General features: G+C 39.9%; 1 protein-coding gene across 10 annotated transcripts in view; it reads left to right on the forward strand.

Moving 5' to 3' along the window:
- LOC144607700 (protein TANC2-like) overlaps positions 1-23,388 on the forward strand; it is a 458,126-nt gene that overhangs the window by 302,672 nt on the left and 132,066 nt on the right. For all 10 annotated transcript variants that reach the window (XM_078424723.1, XM_078424716.1, XM_078424717.1 and 7 more), the window contains one exon: positions 20,693-20,818. In XM_078424723.1, the coding sequence (XP_078280849.1) occupies positions 20,693-20,818 (126 nt within the window). The remainder of the gene's footprint in view (positions 1-20,692; positions 20,819-23,388) is intronic.

A 23,388-nucleotide genomic window follows, 5' to 3' on the forward strand; every position in this document is an offset into this window, starting at 1 on the left:
CAGACCATCAGGCCCTGGGGATTTATCAGCCTTCAGTCCCATCAGTCTATCCAAAACCATTTCCTGCCTAATGTGGATTTCCTTCAGTTCCTCCATCACCCTAGGTTCTCCGGCCCCTAGAACATTTGGGAGATTGTGTGTATCTTCCTCAGTGAACAGTCCACACTTTTGATTTACTGTCTGAAGAAGGGTCTCAACCTGAAAAGTCACCCATTCCTTCTCTCCAGAGATGTTGCCTGTCCCGCTGAATTACTCCAGATCTTCGGGTTTAAAAGGAGCAGGCTCGATCAATGCTTTAACTGGTTCTTCAGCATATTGTGACAGTGAAATGTATATAAAATAACAAACTTCCTCTCTCATTTCAAATATCCAGGGATACCTGTTGGCAATTCAATAATATAATAAAAAGGAACTACAGATGCTGGTTTGTACCAAAGACAGACACAAAAAGCTGGAGCAGCTCAGCGGGTCAGGCAGCATCTCTGGAGAAATGTCCTAACCGGAAACATCTCCTATCCATTTTCTCCAGAGGTGCTGCGTGACCTGCTGAGTTAGTCCACACTTTGTGTCTACCTTTGGTAATTGAATGAGGTTTGGATGTAGGTGAAAACAGAACCTACAACATGCAAACAACCCATTGTCTGAGTTGGTCCAATGTAGTCATCATAGAGCATCGAAGCAAAAAAATGCCAGAAACACAGCAGATCAAGCAGCATTTGTGGAAAGAAAAGGTTAAACTTTCATGTCTGTAATCCTTATCAGACCAGAGAAAGGTCAAAAACAAGTTAGTTTAGGTTGCAGAGAAGGTGAGAAAAAGTAGGAGCTGGAACAAAGCCTTAAAGTTAGCTATTTCAAGCTATTACAGTCAATGGGAGATCTAGTCACCAGCAGATGTTTCTTTTTTTAAGAATGGTTAGTACTACATAGCTTAACCCTGCATTTGTAGCAAGCCAAAAAAATAACACTTATTAGTTGACTCAACCTGATCCATCATGGGCACAGCCTTCCCCAACTTTGAAAGCATCTCTACAAGGTGGTGCCTCAAGTAGGCAGCAGCTATCATCAACAATCCCCACCATCTGGGTCATGCCCTGTTCTTGCTGCTACCATCTGGTAGGAAGTACAGAAGTCTGAAAACGCAAACAGATTCTGGAATAGCTACCCTCCTACAACTCCCAGGTTCTTGAAACAATCCACACAACCCTAATCCTACCTTGGTAACACAGCACTACTGAGCACCTCTTGCTCTACCATGGACGTTTTTCTAGTTGTGTTTAGTACTTGAAATTTTCTTGCACAATTTTTCTTTGTTTTTCTGCGTTGCAGCATTTTAGGCGAAATGTATGCACCATTTGTTTTTGTGTGTTTTGAGCCCATGTGCCCATGATGCTGCTGCAAGCAAGATTTTCATTGGACCTGCAGTGGAGGCCAATTCACTGGATGAATTTAAAAGAGAGTTAGATAGAGCTCTCGGGGCTAGTGGAATCAATGGATATGGGGAGAAGGCAGGCACAGGTTACTTACTGATTGTGGATGATCAGCCATGATCACAATGAATGGCGGTGCTGGCTCGAAGGGCCAAATGACCTCATGCACCTTTTTTCAATGTTTCTATGTTAAATTAAAACCTTGACTATATTAAGTGCAATTTTATCATTTTTCAATTTACAGTATAGCAAGCTTGCATGTTGTTCAAAGTGCAGTCAAATGAATGTAGTTTGCAATAACAAATAACCACAGGATTGTATCAGTAAATTTCTGTAATTAATTCTTCTTTGCTTTTTGAACAGTCATTTTTGATCACCATTTAAAATCTAACAACTTTTGTTTCCATGCAGTTTGGCAATATTTGTATTGTTTGTTTTGATACACTAGGGACTGTTTACATTTTTTACCAAGCCAATTAGCCTGCAAACCTGCATGTCTTTGGAGTGTGGGAAGAAACCAGAGCTCCCAGAGAAAACCTCACGTAGATCATGGGGAGAACGCACAAACTCCATACTGACAGCAGCTGTAGTCAGAATCGAACCCTGGTCTCTGGCGCAGTAAGGCAGCTACTCTACCACTGCGCCTTTTTGCATACATTGAAGTGACTGCTGCTTCATCTCTTCTGTACACCTTGCAGTGACTTAGATGAAGGGATTAAAAGTAACATTAGCAAATTTGCGGATGACTCAAAGCTGGGTGGCAGTGTGAACTGTGAGGAGGATGCTATGAGGATACAGGGTGACTTGGATAGGTTGTGTGAGTGGGCAGATGCATGGCAGATGCAGTTTAATGTGGATAAATGTGAGGTTATACACTTTGGTGGTAAGAACAGGAAGGCAGATTATTATCTGAATGGTGTCAAGTTAGGAAATGGGGAAGTACCAAGAGATCTGGGTGTCCTTGTTCATCAGTCACTTAAAGTTATCATGCAGGTACAGCAGGCAGTGAAGAAACCTAATGGCATGTTGGCCGTTATGACAAGAGGAGTTGAGTATAGGAGCAAAGAGGTCCTTCTGCAGTTGTACAGGGCCCCAGTGAGCCCGCACCTAGAGTACTGTGTACAGTCTCCAAATTTGAGGAAGGATATTCTTGCTATTGAGGGAGTGCAGCGTAGGTTCACTAGGTTAATTCCCGGAATGGCGGGACTGTCATATGTTGAAAGACTGGAGTGGCTAGGCTACACTGGAGTTTAGAAGGATGAGAGGGGATTTTATCGAAACATATAAGATTATTAAGGGGTTGGACACGTTAGAGGCAGGAAACATGTTCCCAAAGTTGGGGGAGTCCATAACCAGGGGCCACAGTTTAAGAATAAGGAGTAGGCCATTTAGAACAGAAATGAGGAAAAACTTTTTCACTCAGTTGTAAATCTGTGGAATTCTCTGCCTCAGAAGGCAGTGGAGGCCAATTATCTGGATGCTTTCAAGAGAGAATTAGATAGTGCTCTTAATGATAGCGGAGTCAGGTGGTATGGGGAGAAGGCAGGAACGGGGTACTGCTTGTGAATGATCAGCCATGATCACATTGAATGGCGGTGCTGGCTCGAAGGGCCGAATGGCCTACTCCTGCATCTATTGTCTATTGTCTATTTACTGCCTTTTGCAGTGACCTTGTCTAACATCAGCAATCCATGTAAAACACTGAAAAGTTTCTGGGAGTTGTTATTTTTGACATTTGCTGATGTTCTAAAAGCCTCTACTCTTGATCAGCAGTTTTGAAGAACCTTTGAACTGCTGCATATCATTTGGTTTTCAGGTGTTCTGACCAACCTGTTGATGTCATTTATTTCCAAGTATACTCAGCTCATCTACTACAGAAACACAATTAGTGTCCATCAGTTATCTCAGCTGTGGTATCAGCTGATAACTCAAATTTGATTAGAATGGTACTAATGGGTGTGAGGTATTACAGAGGTTTAACAGTTTATGAAATACTAATATAATAAGCGAGTTCGGTATCTTGACTGAGCATGCGCTGGTCATAGGTCGCAGGGGCAAAACATTCTCGCCGGCTGATCTGCATGTCTACAGACCTGCGTTTCATCCATATTTTCCAGTTTTGCTTTGTAGAGGTAAGAAAATACAGCTTTAAAAAATATTAATTAGGTGTATTTATGGTTGATTTGTACACTGGTAGACAGAGACAAAATGCTGGAGTAACTTACTGGGACAGGCAGAATCTGGAGAGAAGGAATGGCTGACGTTTCAGATCGAGTCCCTACAGGAAGGGTCTCAACCAGAAACGTCAGCCATTCCTTCTCTCCAGAGATGCTGCCTGTCCCACTGAGTTACACCAGCATTCTGTGTCTATCTTCGGTGTAAACCAGCGTCTACAGCTCCTTCTTACACGTTAAAAAATTGCTATGCTTGGTGCTTCATTGCGGGTTACAGAGCTCCCTCCCACCCCAGGCAATGTCATTTGTGTGGCCAACAAGAGTAGACACGGGCGCTGCACAAACTCACCCTCATTCCACACAAACCTCGCTCCTCCTCCCATACGCCGCTCCCAGGGATGGCGGTGCCAGTAAAGGCTGTGTTCGCCAGCGTTTGCTCCGTCGGTCACACCCCAGCTGCGCGTTTCCGATTGCAACACCTGTAACCTGACAGAGCGGCACCCGACAGGAATATGCCCGCCTGTCCCGGGGACCACTCTCAAGGCAGTGCTGGCTGTGAGGATTGAGCCTGTCGGGAGCTCTGTAACCCGCAATGAAGCACCAAGCATGGGGATTAACCAGGATGTATATCAAAGGAGTCGCCTGCAATACCTGTTGCCTGTCTAGAACCTCCCTATCAACCATTAATAGCTGCCTCATTTCATCCCGTCAGCTGCTTTCTGGTTCTGAAAGAAGTCAAATGCTTTCTTATGGAGTACCTGTAGTCAATATTAAAGCTCAGCCAAATCGATCTACTCGGGTACATTCCTTTTCTCTTGGCATTCATTTGCTGAGCTTGTTTGTTGATTAATTTGTCTAACAAGAATGTTTCACTAAGACAAATCATAACCTTTCATCGGGAAAGTGAGAAAGCAGTTGTGTTTTAAGTCATTGAGAGTGTAAGGGGGGGGGGAGAGAACCAACAAGATGTCCGATGGAGCAGAGACTAAGATTATCCAGTGGTTAGAAATCTTGTGTTGCGAGTAATAATGCTTGTTAATCAAAGCTGATCCGTTGGCAGGATCATGAAAGAAAATTAATAGGGCCATGGAGAGAAGAAAGAAAACTGAAATTTTGAAATATAAAATGTAAATCTGAAATAAAAGAGATTGCTGAAGATACTAAGCAGATCAAGTAGCGTCTTTGGGGAGAGAAAAACTGTTTAATGGTACAAATTGCTGAAAAAGTGGTAGCCTCCCAGAATTACATTAATCTTTCTCAGAATTCTTTATCTGAATCCCCCACCCAATTGGTTTCCTGCTGGGTACTAAGACAGTTCAAATCAAAGGGATTTATTTTTATTGTTCCTCATTATTCTCAACAGGTTTGTAAATCTGGGAGACTAGCACTTTTTCAACAATTTAGGGGATGGAGGAAAAATGGGAGATTGGGAATAAAGCTGTATTTTGCAAGGATAGAAGAAATGAGAATTGATTTTTGAGGTAAGGCGTAATACATTTTTGAAAGGGAAGAATCTAACATGAAGAGAGAGAAATATTGATAATATCATCCTTGGCATAGGAGAGGTCTGTTCAAGAGCCTAATAACTGCAGGGGGAAAAGCTGTAGGGAATCAAACTTTTGTATCTTCTGCCTGACGGGAGAATGAAAAAGTGAGAATGAGGCATTAAAAGCATATAATGAAAGCATTATATTGTATGCTTTCCCAAGGCAGCGGGAAATATTAATGAGTGTATGAGAGACTGATATACACGATGGACTGGCTGTGTTCCCATCCCCTGCAATTTATTATGGTCTTGGGCAGAACAGTTGCCACACAAAACTGTAATGCATCCTGACAGGATGCATGAAGAAACAAGGAACTGCAGATGCTGGTTTATAAAAGAACTTGGATGTCAGAGATGGGAAGTTGCTAATTGATCAACTTGGATTCAACCCGAAAATTTAATGTATTGCTTAAGACCATTTTGTTCTGTACCTTTGCAGCTTTGCTAGTACTTTCCCATGATTTTTTTTCTACCATCCAGTTCACTTTCTTGATCTGTAATTTGGCCCCTTTATCTCAGCACTTCTCCTCTTGACCTCTTTATCAAGCCCTGCTGACTTTGTATGCCCAAGCAAGTCTTAATATTTTCACTCCTTCTTTCAAATATTTCAATAGCATCCCTATTGTCTGTGTTTAAACCTCTTCTGTTTGAACTGGCTCGTCAGTTTTCCAATACCATGTGTATTTTCCCCAACCTGGTTTTTAACTCTTATTTTTTCATCGTTTGGAATGACATAGTGAGCTTCCTACAACTGAAGGCATTATTGAAAATGCAAGTTGTTGATATCAATTTGTTATCATTTACTTTGACAGTTTATTTCTGAGAATTAAAGGCCTTTAAAAACATAATTAAAATAAAAGTTACTAAGGAAACTAAAACTATAAACTCTTGGATTAACTCTTGGGAAAGTAAATGTTAATTAGCCTTAAACAAAATGCCAATGCTAATTAAAACTTGGAAAAGCAATAAACTAAAGTAAATTATTTGGAAAAATAATGCCTTCCTCTTCTAAATCTGACCCTGCAATATTCACTGGAATTAATGTGGTCTCGGATCCTACATCAGGATCTGAGAGGAGATTATCCCAGCTTTATATTTGGACTCCGAACCAGATTAGGCCTTAACACTGGACTCCATGTACCGTCTCACCGAAGAGCAAACTACCAGATGTAATCTTATGATTCCACAGCACGAGCACAGGTTCCGATCTCCGTTTCAGTGTCTGAACTGCAGCAATTCAGATCAGAACTGCCAGCAAATGTTGGCATGCTACTGCATACTGTCAGTTGTCTGAAGCAACTGGCATTCCTTTATTTTAAATAGTAAATAGCAACTTTCTTGCAGGTTGTCAGTGCATTAGCTAGACAGATTTTTCAACATTGCACAGCTGTGTTAGCTTCTAGCCTGTTTCATGTCTCAGTTTCATAATTTGTATTGGGAGTTTTTGTGGAACAGACACTCAAAGAAATTGAAAGGCAAATTTGAAGAATATTTTTTTCAATTAATTTGCTAGATGTGAGAATGATAGCACATATTGTTTTTCCAAATGTCCCCTGAATGGTTGTGGTGAACAGTTGCTTTGTGCTGCTGTAGTCTTCTTGTGAAGGCACTCCTTCCTGCTTAACAAATTTTCAACCTATCGACAAGGAGAAACCAAAATATATTTCTAGATCAAGATGGTGTGAAACATGGCAGTGCTGCAATTCCAAGCCACGCTGCATGTTTTCATTCTATTGTTGTGATGGTTGTGTGAATGGCATTTCATCTTTTATGCTGTGCACTCCATAATCATGGGGTGCCAGTGGTGAATGGAATTAAACATCAGGATTCTGCGCCAATCAAGCAGTTTGCTATGTCTTAGGTTTTTGGAAGCTTTTTATGTGTTGTTGGACGTAATAATTCAGGCAAGTGGAGAGGATTCTATCACACTCCTAGATACTGCAAAGACATTCGGTATAACAGGACACTCCATCTTGAAGCCATGTGGATTGCTTGGCTGGGTTTCTGATTATATCAACTGCTGCCTGAATGTTGTCCAGTTATTTCTAGATGCAGCCATTTATTGTTTTGGTATCTGGACAGTTGCAAAATTACTTTTGTGTAATCTTCAGTGAATAACCCCACACCTGATCTCAATTAGTTGACCAGTTGTGTAGGAAAATAACTGCAGATGCTGGTACAAATCGAAGGTATCACAAAATGCTGGAGTAACTCAGCAGGTCAGGCAGCATCTCTGGAGAGAAGGAATGGGCGGTTTCGGGTGGAAGATCATCAGTCTGAAGAAGGGTCTCGACCCAAAACGTCACCTATTCCTTCTCTCCAGAGATGCTGCTTGACCTGCTGAGTTACTCCAGCATTTTGTGATACCTTTGATTAATTGACCAGCTGATTGAGAGTAGGAACACCTTCAGAGATACCTTAGGGATGAGATAATTGAAAAGTCTGCAGCCTTCTTTTGTGTGAGGTATGATTCAGTGGACAGCCTTCTCCCTTGATTTTGGTTTCCCGTGTTTTTTATGTTATCATTGATATTAAGGACCATCGACTCACATCACTTCACCCCTGCCCAGATTTGGACAGCGGGATTGAGTCCACATGTCTTGCCAAAATGGAATTACAAAGGTAGTTTTTAATAATGAGAAATGCAAGGTGAAACCAAGGAATACTGTTCATATTTTTCGATAACATTGTACGTGTTCTAAATCCACTGCAGTTTTCTAAGATTTACAGCACCCCGTAGATTAAATTTGGTGCCAAAGCTCTGTTGTACACCATAGCCTCTGATGATATGACCACTTTTTTATAGCTCTACCTACCAATAGAAAATTCTGTAAAGCTGGCCTGCAAAAGAATGATCCTTTTAACTGGGTTATCAAAAACCACATTTGTTGGTTACTTAAATGTCAAAATGTACTTAGTTATTTTTACAAAGACATTCTTTTCTCCAATGTTTTTCTGCATGCTTGTGGGTGCATGTTAATAATACCTGGTGGCAGTTTGGGTCCATGTCATTGTGGAAGATCATCAGAACAGAAACAAGTTCTGTACTGATTTAGATTTCAGTGCCATGTTTAAAATATAAGCTTTTTTAAAGAAATTGTTCGATGACTTTAAAAAATGTCATGTATACAAAAGCAACACTTTTGTCCATGTAAATGCAGGAAAGAATTGCAAACAATAAAACTAATCACATGTTTTGGGTATGGGTTTTAATTTTATAAGGGGAGGAAAGTTGTTTCAATTTAAAATAGGAAATCCTCCTGTTAAATGATATTTGTATAAAAAGAGCAGAAATGGGAAAACCAGAACAGGCTAATTGGATTAACATGAACTGTGTTTGTTTTAAGATAAGCATTGAGAAGGGAAATAGATTTTTTAACATCCGTCTACATTGTGCAGCTGATTTTGGACTGGGTGGAATGCGCAAAACAAAATAAGCACTGCATGTTTGCATAGCAGGTAAATGGAGTTCAAGAATCGTTTCCCCTGTTGGATTCAGAACTGGCTTAATGATAGAAACAACGAGGGTTGTGGTGGAAGGACAATATTCAGGGTGGAGGTCTGTGACCAGCAGTGTTCCGCTGGGACCTCTGCTATTTGCGATGTATGTAAATGACTTAGTTGTAAACATCGACGGGTTGGTTAGTTAATAAGACATTAAGATTGCTGGATTTACAAACATTGAGGAAGGCTGTCAAGATATACAGTGGGATATTGATTGGCTCCAGAAATGGCAGGAGTTTAAACCGAGCAAGTGTGAGGTGTTGCACTTTGGGGGGTTAAATGTAAGGAGAAATTATGAAATTAAAGGAATGACCATCAATAGCATTGATGTATAAAGGGATCTTGGGGTTTTCTTTGGCTCCTTTTGTAACCCCTCCCTTTCTCTTCTTACCCTCTCTCCTCCTTAACTCATCTCCCCCTTTATCTGTGAACAATGGTTGAAAGCTGTCGGGTCAGTTTGGCCTAGACACTTGAGAGTCTCCAATGAGAGGGAAAGGGATGGATTGTTGTATTCTGTAATGGCATCACACTGTAGGAATTGGAAATAGGGCCGGATAATCTGTGGAATCACCTGCCTGGAAGGAGAAGCCAAGAAAACCTAATCATGTTTCTGAGAAGGATAGTAAGAAGTGAGACTAGAATGAGGGGAAAAGAGATTAAAATATTCAATAAGGTCAAGGCTGTTCAATAAGATTATGGCTGGTCTGGTTTTAACCTCAGCTGCACATTCTCTTTTGGGCAGAGTAACCTTTCAGCCCTTTGCTTACCAAGAATATATCTGCCTCCACCTTAAAAAGATCAAAGACTGCATCTCTTTTGGAGGCGTAAAGGTTTCTGTTCAAGATGAGTATGTTTTCGCACATTTGGAATTTGATAGTGGTTAATGAAATTAATTTCATATAAAAGTCTTTGATGAAAATCAGTGAAAATGCTGCCAGTTTTCATTTTTCAGAGCTGCATTTGAGCCACATTCCATAAACCCATTTAAGGTACTTGACAAAATCGATGGAAGATCTGATTTAGTGAAATTATTCCATGTAGTAAAATTAGAAACTTCATCATGCGATTAATTATAATATTCCCAAAAAATTATTTTTATTACTGATGTTCAAGTTAATCCTTGTGCATTAGAATTATTTTGAATAGACACATTTTAGAGAGAGTCATCTTTATTAATCTGTCTTCAGATTGGCAAAGTTGGTATTGAAGAGAAAATTCTCAGCAGCATAGAATTTGATTATTTCTGCAGAACACAAAAATAATTGAAGAAAGTTTGCTTGCATATTTGGATGTCGGCACAGAGCAAAGCTAGTATTATTTCCACTCCCCAAGGTTTCTGAGCATATTCTGGTAATTCCTCAACGTAAATATATTTCCTGAGATTTTAAAAGCAAAAAGAACAACCTACATGCAGATAGCTTAGTATCATGTTTCTGCAGGTTAATAGTGATGGAGTGCAGTGGAAGTGCCGTAAATAATTCTAAGGACACCTCAAGGCACTTTACATGGCTGTGAATCATTCTAATAACAGTGATTTGTAATGTGGGCAAACAACATTGTCTTTTGCATGCTAGATTCCATAACAGCAAATCTATGTTTGTTTAACTGGTGCTCATTGAGGCAAGAATGTAAAACAGTATCGTTTCACATCATTCTAAATAATTGCATTGTACATTTGAAAGGAGAAATATTTATATAATGCCTTTCATAAATTCATGATGTCCTAAAGTCCAGTGCAGAAAAGTAACTGGATATCATAGAGTCATGGAGCTTATACAGCACAGAAATGGGACCTTCAGCCCAACCCATCTATACTGACCAAATTGCTTAACCGGACTAGTATCATTTGCCTGTGCCTGGCACACACCTTTCCTATCCATGTACATGTCTAAGTGTCTATTAAATGTTACAATTGTACCCGTGCCTACCACAGGATCCTCTTTCCTCTTTGTGAAAAATTGCCTCTCGGGTCCCTTTTAAATATTTCCCCTCTCACCTTAAACCTATATCTCTAGTTTTAAATTCCACTACCCTGGGGAAAAGACTGTGGGTGTCCACCTTATCTATACCCGTCATTATATTATATACTTCTATAAGGTCCTGCATTCTGGGGGGAAATACAGAGCCTATCCAGCCTCTCCTTGCAGCTCAAACCCTCCAGACCCAGTAACATCCTCATAAATATTTTTTGCATCCTTCTCAGTTTAGTGATTTTCTTCCCATCCCAGGGCGACAGAACTGTTCAAAGTACTCCAAATGTGCCCTTCCTAAATTCTTGTACAGCTGTAACATGTCCCAACTTTTGTAGTCTAGACCAGTGGTTCCCAACCTTTCAAATATAGCGACCCATTTTAGAACAAGCAATCATGAAGCGACCCCAACCCTTAAAATATCTTATATATACATTCGGTTTTTGTACAACAAACTGCCATATATTGCGATTATTGAATTATAGATTATTTATTCATAAAAAATTCCAAAGCTCCTACAAACATTAATTAATTGCAAATCAATTCAAAATTGTTCGAACACACAAATTTCCACCGTTATGTAAAATATGTTTATGAACTGACTTTAATGAGACGGCTGGTATTGCAGTTTTTTAGCTAGCAATTCTATCCTGGGCTCCGTTGTCGATATGGCACACCTCAAGTCGTCTTCCAGATTTAATTTATTTCGGTATTTGTTTTTAAGGATGAGAAGTTGGGAGAATGCTGCTTCACATAAGTAAGTTGTTGGGAAGGGCAATAAATTCCTTATCGCGATTTCTGATATTACTGGGAATTTTTGGAAACTTTTTGCCCAAAATTCTTGTAGTTGCAATTCACCAAACCATGATTTAGCTTCAAAATTGTTTTTTAAGTCGATGAACTCTTCTTCTGCTGCTTCAGGGATATTAGATACATTGGCATTGAATGGGTTGATTGTAAGGGAGAAAGATTTGCAACATTCATCAGGAAAATAACTTCTTAATCGAACAGTAAGAATTTCCAAATGCTCTTGTATCAAGCTATATAAGTCATCGATGTTAATTTCATTTGCCGCTTCTTCAACAAATTGGACAAGTGTTGGGAACATGTATAATTTCTTATGGTTAATTTTGGTGATCCAGAGTTCCAATTTCATTTTGAAAGACGATATGTTTTCAGACAAAGATATTATCGTACTTTCCTTACCCTGTAATCCTGTATTAACACTATTAAATATCTCAAAAATGTCGACCAGGTATGCCAATTTGCACAACGTAAATTCATCCGTCAACAATGATTCATATTCGCTTGCATTTTGAGAATCGAGAAATATTTGAAGCTCTCCTCTTAATTCAAAAAATCTCTTCAACGCCTTTCCTTTCGAGAGCCATCTTACCTCTGTGTGAAACAATAGTGCTTCATGCGTTGATCCCAAATCCTCACATAAAACTTTGAAGAGCCGTGTTGCAAGTGGCCTTGATTTAACGACATTTACTGCTTTAATCACTCGGTTAAGCACTTCTTTCAATGGTTCAGGTAACGTCTTGGTAGCTAATACTTGTCGATGAATCATGCAGTGAGTCCCAATTACTTCTGGAGTCACTTTTTTAACCAACGATTGGAAGCCAGACTTACAGCCGAGCATTGCAGGTGCCCCGTCAGTACAAACTCCGCATAATTTCTTCCATTCAATTGAATGTTCATTAAAGAAATCATCAATTAAATCAAAAATATCAGCAGCAGTAGTTGAAGTTTGCAGAGGCTTACAACACAAGAATTCTTCTTTAATTTTTTCATTTTTATAATAACGAACATACACAAGAAGTTGTGCAAAGTTTGTCACATCAGTAGTTTCATCAAGCTGTATGCTGAACAGCCCAGTTGGAGTTTCTTTTAATTCTTGAATAATTTGGCATAAAATATCCTCGGACATATCTGTTATCCTTCGTTTTACCGTATTGTTTGACACGGATAGAAGCGATAATTTATTTACCGCTTCAGGACCGATCATGAGACGTACAATATCTTTGGTGCATGGAAAAATAAGATTCTCAGCTATTGTGTGTGGCTTTTTAGCACGTGCTATTCTTAATGCAACCGTGTATGAAGCTTCAATGGCGGCTACATTTTTGTTTTGAAATAATCCACTGCTATCAAGCCGGCGGCTTTTGACACCAACAACTTTTGCTTTAAAAAAGTCAATACTTTTATCTTTCAAATCAGGGTGCTTAGTTTCGAGATGTCTTTGAAGTTTAGCTGGTTTCATAGACTCATGAGCAAGAACTTCCAAACATACTACACACTGTGGTCTTTCCACACCTGCATTAACTATGTCAGTGAATCCCCATTTCAAGAAATCATCACTGTACTTTCTCTTTCTTACACTCATTTTTAAAGGGTTAAGAATCACTCGAACAAAACTAACTACGTGTCACTGCAAGCGCGCGTACAACACTAGGTAAGTGGGAGGAGCGACAGCGGTGGCGCGACCAAGACAAAACAGAAACCAAACATGTTCAATACTGGCTTGAGTGACAACACGTTGTGTTGAGTGACTTAGGGAACTGTTACATTTAGTTTCATAGTATGAATTTATATAACTATCTTAATATGCATTTCACCGTGTTTTATATAATATTCATATCAGCTCAAAATCATTTAACGACCCCATGGCATTGGTGTCGCGACCCCATTTGGGGTCGCGACCCACAGGTTGGGAACCACTGGTCTAGACCCTTCCCAACAAAGGCAAGTGTGCTAAATGCCTTCTTTACCACCCTGTCCACCTGTGTCACCTTCTTCATGGAACTATGTACCTGCTGCTCAAGGTCTTGTCCCTGTTCTATATCCCCACAGAGCATGTCACAGATCTCTTTCCCATGATGCTGCCTGACCTCATTATATTTTGCTGCCTTTTGCTTCAGATATCAAGCATTTTGATTTTCAAACATTTAAGTTGACACTCCCAAGTGAAGATGATTTTAAATTGCTTGTTTGTGTGCCCTTAAAAAAAAAAGTCATTTAAGTCTATCTCACTCGATGCAAATTCATTGCAGAAGTAAAACTAAACAAGTGGTTTATCCAATGCTGTCAGTTAGTGCTATCAGGGAGATGAGGTTAAAATTACCCCATGTATTTTCAGTTAAACGCCATGAAAAATATAAATAGTTGATTTTATGATCATGTAAAGAAATGAAAATTCAAAACTTAGTTGTACTTTGTCCTTTGTAGAGCAATATAATATGCTGTTGTACACATGTTAATTGAGCACTCTGATTTATTTATGGTGAGGCTGATTACTTGAAATTGCAAGATGGTCAATTATGACTTAGCGAACCTGATTTAGACTGAGCAAACCCAGGGTGTACTGTGTCCTAGAATACTTCATGAACAGCTTGATGTAATGGTTTTCATATGGTTGACCAAGTAGCATCCTCAGGGAAAAAACTTTTTTTTTCTTCAGCGGTAGTATGGAAAACATTGCCAAAAGAATATTTGAAATAAAAAAGATAAAAAAATTGAATTAAAGAATAATAATGGAATCAGATGAAAAACAAAATTTTCCACATTTCTGAAACTCATTATTTCTTCTGACAAATCATGTTGTTATACAATACTATATGTCACAGTTTTTATTTTCTATGTAGCCTGTATTCCCAAAAGAAACAAAATGTCGGCATGTTAATTTGACTCTCAAGAATGAGAGATGAAAACACAGTTGCTGTATGTACATCAGTGTCGGTCAGTAATTGTTTAATAGAACCTGAAAGCTTCAATTTATTGAATATTTACATTTCTCCACCTTTCCAGAATTTTAAGTTTTGCTTCAAGTCAACTTTCATCTTCAAAGTTAAATGTCAGTTATTATAGTTAATTCTATAGCTAGGAAATAGGATGTCATGTACACGTAATTGTGTCAGATGATATTTGGGTTGCAATGACATGCTGTGGCTTTGCAGATTTCTTTATTGCTGTGTATACTGTGTAGGGAGTATCATGTAGCCAAATAATTTGTATGTTAGATTGGAGATAAATCTTTTATGTTTTGTCAGCTGGAGTCAACTATTGAAATAAAAACAACACTTGCAGGTTGGTTGTCACTACTGATATCCTCTGATGATAACAAGGGTAATTATCTCTTTACTTCCTAACCTCATTGTGAACTTTGACAGAGTTGACCATAATATCCTTCTCTTTTGTCCCTCTCTGATCATCCAGCGAGATGTAAGCGAGAGCTTTGTTACTGGAAAATCAATCACTTTGTTTCCCACATCTGCATTATTGTCCACAGTGTTCAACAAGGATCTATCTTTAAATTCCTCCTATTTGTCATATACATGCTACTCCATGAAAATATAATCTGAAATCATAGCATTAGTTTCCACGTGAATGCTGAAGACACCCAGCTTTACCTAAGGAGAATGGGGTTGGAAGGGAAAGATAGGTTAGCCATGATTGAATGGTGGAGTAGACTCGATGGGCCGAATGGCCTACTTCTGCACTTATGACATATGAACTAAGCGCCACCTCTCGATCTATGTTCCAATGTATCTAGATTGTTAGTCTGATGTCCAACACTAATTCATAAACAACACTAACTTTCTTCATGCTAAATATTGGGAAGACCAGAATCTTTGCCTGTAAGCACCATTACATCTATTCTCCAGCTAGTGGCAATCCCTCTCAGCAATATTTATTCCTTAACCAACCACCCCTAATAAAAACTCTCTACCTAGTGATTGACATATATATCACTGTGTAAGGGAGCATGCTGTATACAAAATGTGTGCTGCTTTCCCTGATTGCCGACATTTCAAAAGCTTTTCATTGGCTGTTAAGTGCTTTGGCATATATAGGCCATGAAATGTGCTTTTATAAATCCAAGGCATCCACATGATGTAAATTAGAGTGGCCATATCTAGGCCAAACAGACAGATTGCTGAAAAAGCGTATAAAAGTGAGGATGCTGAAAATACATGTTTGAACATTTCAATTATAGCATAATACCATATCAGAAGGAGCAGATTATGGACTATAATTCCCAAGAGTGTCCACTCCTTTTGAAATGAATTTTATGCAGTCTTTTTTGTCATGTTTCTGAAGACAGTTAGTGCATAAGCAGCATTAAGCTGCCATGGTTATGCAAAAGCTATTGATAGTATTGGGAGAATGCAAAAATTGAGTTGCAGAATATTTTTTGCTGAGGGAGGGACTTGGAGGGACTAATGCTATTGGATTTGCAAGAAAAATAAATGTCAAGACACATCTTGGTTAAACATAATTTTTTTAATTACATTCGGTTCAGTTATGTTTTTAAAACAGCAGAAGTAAAGCCAGAGAATTAAAAATATCTTGTTCTTTAAAAATATGTTAAGAATTGAAGCTATGTAAAACTCATTGGCTAACCCTCTTTCCCCCTGAGGAGATGGTGACGTGTACTGCCCTCGTCCTGTTATAGTTTCAGAATCTTGGCCCACTTATGTTGTAGTACTATCGATCGCTACACAGGTCCGGATCCTCTGCGACTTGTTGTGGAGCTTTGAGATGCTTACGTATTCCAGCTACTCTTGTCCTTGACACTGGAAATTACAAGTTTAGAAGTCGTGGCTGATGATTCCTAAATACTTGTTCCAATGCATCATGTAGAATGTATGCAGTGGTAACAAGCACTGCTGTTGGTGGTGATCAAACAGAAATCTTTCATCTTGAATGATGTCTAGTTTTAAACACTGCATCTATTCAGGGTTAAGGAGTGTTCTGTGATCATTCAGAGATCGTTATGTACTCAAGAAGATTTGGGAAGTTATGGTATTAACACAGAACACTGCCTTTAATTTGCATCGGTTGTCATTTATATATGAATCTGGATCAGTCAAGTTTAACGGATTAAAAAAATGTGAGGAGCAAAATAACTTCCAGACCACAAGAATTAAGCCTGTCAATTCAGTTGTCGTTTTACTTTCATTCGTGTTTGATGACCAAAACTTTTCTCCAAGCATTGGAAGTTGGGTCCTATTTTCTTTTGTCCCCACTGCAATCTCTGTTCCTGGGCCACAGATTCAATTCTTTCTGATGAGTGAGAGGCAGAACTAGAACATTGGTAGTCGGTCTGGACGAATATACATTTTTGAGTACAATTGATATGATTGACTTCTTCTACAACTGCAATTTGACTGACTGGGCCATCATCTCCCTCTGCAGCATTGATATTCTTAGGTTCTTAGGTCCTTGTTCTTTATTGTTACATTGCATTTAAAATCTGTCATCCTACTGTCTCACATTTTGATTCTTATCTTAAAGTTATCCTGTCTAGTGACTAAAACAGATTATTTTATTAAGCCATTGATAAATTACTAAATAGTTTTTTTAGTGTAAGAAAATAACTGCAGATGCTGGTACAAATCGAAGGTATTTATTCACAAAAAGCTGGAGTAACTCAGTAGGTCAGGCAGCATCTCAGGAGAGAAGGAATGGGTAATGTTTCAGGTCGAGACCCTTCTTCAGACTGGGCGGGACAAAGGAAGGATATAGGTAGAGACAGGAAGATAGAGGGAGAACTGGGAAGGGGAGGGGAAGAGAGGGACAGAGGAACTATCTAAAGTTGGAGAAGTCAATGTTCATACCGCTGGGCTGCAAGCTGCCAAGCGAAATATGAGGTTCTGTTCCTCCAATATCCGGTGGGCCTCACTATGGCACTGGAGGAGGCCCATGACAGAAAGGTCAGACTGGGAGTGGGAGGGGGAGTTGAAGTGCTAAGCTGAAGATCAGGTTAGTTAAGGCGGACTGAGCGAAGGTGTTGAGCGAAACGATCGCCGAGCCTGCGTTTGGTTTCGCCGATGTAAATAAGTTGACATCTAGAGCAGCGGATGCAATAGATGAGGTTGGAGGAGGTGCAGGTGAACCTCTGTCTCACCTGGAAAGACTGTTTGGGTCCTTGGATGGAGTTGAGGGGGGGAGGTAAAGGGACAGGTGTTGCATCTTCTCGGTTGCAGGGGAAAGTGCCCGGGGATGGGGTGGTTTGGGTAGGAAGGGACGAGTGGACCAGGGAGTTACGGAGGGAACGGTCTCTGAGCTGTTCTTATTGTCCTTTTATTATCATGGCAATAGTTTGCTTTTAAAAGCAATTTCAAGACATCCAATTGCTGCTGGATTCTGCAGGTAAATCCTACAGTCTGTTGCAACAGAGAAATTTGCCCCCATTTTAACCTGTAGTCTAGTTGGAGGGAGGTCAAATTAATATTCAGGAATAATTCCTCAATTTTTACACTCTACACAATGCTTCTCCACCTCTAGATCACATATGAGCATTTCCCCCTTAATGAAACATTCCACTGTGCTTGGCTCACATTTATGTTAATTCAATGAAGAAGTAGCCAAGTTAACTTGCTGGAGGATATATACTGTTCAAGGGCAGCTATTCAGGTTTCTGAATAATGAGATAGAGCACAACATATGCTATGAGGCCAAGTAGTCTTTCCAGTTCCTTTTGTCAGGGTGTATGTTTGATGGAGGAGGAGATAATCTGAGGCGGGGATAAGACTAAGGTGCACACAAAATTGATTCTTAATGCTGGCATACATTTTGGAATAAGCTGTATTACAAGAACTACTGAAAAAAATATTTTTGGACCTTGTTAGAGATCTTTGGATAGGTTTCTGGAATTGAGTTTGTGGCAGGAAAGTAAGTAATTCTCAGTGACTGAAATCAGAAAACTATTTGTGAACCTGCTGGCTTGATATTCATAAAAACAGAAATTACTAGAACTGCTCAGCAGGTCAGGCCACATTGGGGAAAGAAAAAACAGTTGACTTCTTCAAGAGCATATCAACACAGTAGTCCTAGTCCCTCCCTATCAGAGGTATACTCATTATCTTATCTATCCCACACCACCCCCATTCTGCTTCATTAAAACTATTTGTTCTTTTCAATTCTTCTGCAAGATCCCTGAGTTGAAATAGGAGGCTTTAAAAAAGAATTGCCTGCACTTAGTAAGGTGGGAAGCACTAAAGAACTTGGAGTATGGGAGACAGAAGGAACTGCAGATGCTGGATTAAAAAAAGAGACACAAAGTACTTGAGCAATTCAGCAGGTCAGGTATCATCTCCGGAGAACATGGATATCCATGTTCTCCAGGGATGCTGCCTAACCCGCTGAGTTACTCCAGCATTCTGGGTCCCTTTTTGGAATATAGGAAGTCTGACATCTGTTATATTCATTCTAACGTCAGCAAAGGGGTGACTCAGTTTCGCCCTCAACTGGAGTTCCTCTCCTCATTTACATTTCCAAATGGCTGCCCAGTAAAGCCTCAAGTTTAGACGTGATAAATTGAACAATAGGTTAAAGGCTGTAAAGTTTTGTTCAAGCATTCAAAACTCTGAACTTCAGTACCTTCATCCAATAGAAAAAGATGACGACTGTACTTAAAACTAATTATTAAATCAATGCATAATCTGGTTAAATCTGAACTTTTATCATTTCCAATTTCAGTAGTTCTTCTAACATAGAAATAATTTGCTGGTAACCACCTTAGAACTTTATCCGCTTTATCTTAAAACTTTATTGATATCCAAATTAAAACTTGTTTTAAAGTCGATGCATCAAAAAGCTTTCTGTTGATGGTGTTGACATCCAGTTTAAAGTTTTAAAGAGATTTAGTAAGCTGAATTTAGAAAAGGTCATTTATAACAGATACTAGACCAAGTGGACCTGTTGGGCCCAAACCTCTCCTGCATTGGCGCAGCACCCTCTCCTCCCCCCTTTCCCACTCCCCTCTCCCCCCACTCCCCCCTTCAACCTCCTCTCCCCGCTCCCCTCCCCTCTCCCCCTCCCCTCCTCTCCCCCTCCCCTCTCCCTCTCCCCTCCTCTCCCACTCCCACCCTCCCTCCCACCCCTCCCCCCTCCTCCCCCCTCCCTCTCCCTTCCCACTCCCCTCTCCCCCCTACTGCCCCCTACCCTCCCTCCCCACCCCCTCTCCCCTTCCCCCCTCCATCCCCAACCCCCCCTATCCTCCGTCTCCCCCTCCCCCCCACTCCATCCCCCTCAACCCCTCTTATCCTCCCTCCCTTCCCCCTCCCTCCCTAGGAGATAGATTCAAACTGTTAAATGTGAATAACTTTAAAAATATTAACACCGATTTCAATGAAACTTCTTGCATTAGCACCAAAGGGACGACGGTGAGTAAGGTGGGCCTAAAATTGTCGTGCTATCGTGTACCATTTTGGCTGTAGTTCAGGAACAAACAAACAAACAAGGGCTTTAGTATATAGATGTGTTGCAGAGATGATTAACATTAAATTACATATCACAAACGTTAGACTGTTAATATCTAAAATGTGATGAATAAACCAAATACCCAAAATGCAAATTATTTAACAAAAATCAGTGTGATTTGGAGCAAGTGTGTTTTCATTTTCAGTGAATAAACAGTTCCTAAATGTCATTGTAGGTTTCATGTCAGACTATTGTGTATACAGTATTATAAAAACCTAGAGTAAATAAATAGTAAGTGAAAGGTTTAATTTTTTCTGAAGTTTCCAAAGTAATCTAAAACAAAACTCTCTAAGCAGTCCTTCTGACTGTTATGAAATTGTATAAAGCCTTAAATTAACTTAGAATCCGCATTCCTCAATGTGTTCTGTATCTCTTGAGCTCTGACAAGTGTTTAAGTATAAATATCAGAAAGTCTCATGATATCAAAATATGATTGAAATAAGTTATTTTTAATTTTATTATTCCTGTAAAAGAGTATATAAAACTAAAAGGTTTAGTCTTGCTTGACCTGACTTAATTTGTGATCTCCCCAGTACAGATCACACAACTTGTAAAACTGTTTGGTTTGCCCAGAATCTCATTCTCACCTGCTGGTCTGTTTTTATGAGTATGAAAGATTGTGCTGAGATTCAGTGTATTCCTTTCAATCGAACATTTTTGATGTAGTTTGCACCCAGTATAGTTTGATCTGTTGTTTTTGTCTTCAGGCAAAAGCTGTATCTTTAAATTTGTCTTTTTGTTGATTTGTTCCATATTTGACTTTGAGTTATGCTTAAGTCAATACTTCTGTCTTGTCACCAGCTACAAGCTCTGCCCATCTGGAGGACCTGGCTTATCTGGATGAACAGCGCCACACACCCTTGAGGACATCTCTGAGAATGCCAAGGCAGCATGTAACAGGAGGCCGAACCCCACAGGACCTGAGAGGTGCATTTTGCTAATTGCATTTTGTTGGAATTTTGAAAACTGTTTCATTGTTTTGACAGTTTCTGCACTGTCCAGTGTTACATATTGTCTACAATAGTGCACACAAATGACTGTATATGGCCTCAAGCTGGTCAGCGTGGCTTTTATCTTGATAAAATAGTTTAAAATAATGTAATGATGAGTTAGTGCAAATCTGATCTGGAATATGTATTAATGAAAAAGGGGTCCATCTTGAATAAGTGGTTCAAGTGTTATACTTAAATAATTACTGGTAAAGCCAGAATGATGAGTAGCGTACTGCTCATTTGGCCTTTTGAGATTAGCCATTACAGATGATAGGAAAGATCAAACCAATTAGATGTGAATCATACATGGAGAAGGAAGTATTTTCATCTACACTTGTGTTTTGACAGTTGGTTCCAATTGTACCCCTGTATATATTAAGGCAGCAGCACTTCTCCATGTGTGGATTGACAACTCCCTAACCCATGTAGCTGTCATCTGACCTGCCCAAAGGTTCTTATTATGTCACAAATTAATTGCCACATGTCACTAAATAGTTGCCCCAAGATAAACAAGAATGACTTCATGATCAATGCTGTTTTGTTTTCATGATATTGTAAAGAACCATCTCATTTCTACGCAGTGCGTATTTTTTGTCATATTCAAGAGTCAAGAGAATTTTATTGTCATATGTCCCCGATAGAACAATAAAATTCTTACTGGCAGCAGCGCAACAGAATATGTCAACACATTACACAGTAAACAATATAAAAGTTCAATATTAAAAATATTCAAAGTTAAACATTGTGCAGAATCCTGGAAATGCATTCACTCAAGAGGATATACATACCAGCATGCCATTCCACAAGATTTTCAAGGAAACATCTGTTAAATGCAGCAAATCGATGTGGTCAGAAAAGATTATTTTAAAAAACACAATTGTGTGAAATATGTGAAAAATAAACTTAGCAGTCCACAGAGATCATAAATGATGCGTCTTATCTGCATTTACACCCCCATCTTTAATGTTCCTTAATGAGTTTAGCTATTAAAGAAGTATCTTATTAATTTGTTAACTGTTAATATAGCTGGCATCAACTTCTTTTCTTCTACGACCCTTTTCTTGAAGTAGTATTTCCTACCTATCTTGTTAATGGGGTGGCTTTGTTTTTAAGTTACATTCCCTTTGACCAATTTTAGAGTAAATAATGTATTGATGAGTCAGTGTGAATGATGTAGACTGTATGGGCTTTAGTAAGGTCTCTGAGAAGGTCACACATGAGAAATGTTCCATTTGATTGGACCCCATGGGTACTAAGGCATATTGGCAAATTGGATCTAAAATTGGCGGTAAAAGAGTGTGAAGAATGGTCCCGACATGAAATGTCATCCGTCCATTTCCCTCCACAGAAGCTGCCTGACCCTCTGAGTTCCCCAGCTCTTTGTTTTTTGGCTTCATAATAGAAAGCAGAAGGTGGTGGTGCAGGGTTGTTTTCATGAATAGAAATATCTCACCATTGGTGTAACCAAAATGATTGGTAGTGAGGCCCTTCCTCTTTGTCATGTACATTAAAGATTTGGATATGAATGTTTGAGGCATGAGAGGTAAGTTCGCAGATCAATCAAAAGTATCTCGACTACAACTATCTCGACTACACTTCTTCCCACCCTGCCTCCTGCAAAGACTCTATCCCCTACTCCCAACTCCTTCATCTACACCGCATCTACGCCCAAGATGAGGTGTTCCATACCAGGACATCCGAGATGTCCTCATTCTTTAGGGAACGGGGGTTCCCCTCTCCCATCATAGATGAGGCCCTCACTCGTGCCTCCTCGGTACCCCACAGCTCTGCCCTTGCTTCCTCCCCTAGTTGCAACAGAGACAAATTTCCCCTAGTCCTTACCTTTCACCCCATCAGCCGTCACATACAACACATAATCCTCCAAATTTTTCACCACCTCCAACAGGATCCCAACACTAATCACATCTTCCCATTTCCACCCCATTCCGCCTTCCGCAGAGACCATTCGTTCCGCAACTCCCTGGTTAACTTATTAACCCTGGTTCCTACCCAAACCACCCGCTCCCCAGGTACCTTCCCCTGCAACCGCAGAAGATGCAACACCTGTCCCTATACCTCCTCCCTCGACTCTCTCCAGGGACACCGACAGTCCTTTCAGGTTAGGCAGAGGTTCACTTGCACCTCCTCCAACCTCATCTACTGTATCCGTTGTTCAAGATGTGGACTCATACATTTGCAAGACCAAATGTAGACTGGGCGATCGTTTGGCTGAACACCTTCGCTCAGTCTGCCTGAACCTACCTAATCTCCCGGTTGCTAAACACTTTAATTCTCCTTCCCATTCCAGCACAGACCTTTCTGTCCTAGGTCACCTCCATTGTCAGAGTGAGGCTAAACGCAAATTGGAGAAACAGCATCTCTTATTTTGCTTGGGCAACTTACAGTGGTATAAATATTGATTTCTCTAACTTCAAGTAACCCCGGCATTCCCTCTCTCCCCATCCCTCCCCCACCCACGTCACACCAGCTTCTCATCTTCACCCA

This window comes from Rhinoraja longicauda, chromosome 29 (genome assembly GCF_053455715.1).
Source record: "Rhinoraja longicauda isolate Sanriku21f chromosome 29, sRhiLon1.1, whole genome shotgun sequence".
In the NCBI taxonomy this organism is placed as follows: domain Eukaryota; kingdom Metazoa; phylum Chordata; class Chondrichthyes; order Rajiformes; family Arhynchobatidae; genus Rhinoraja; species Rhinoraja longicauda.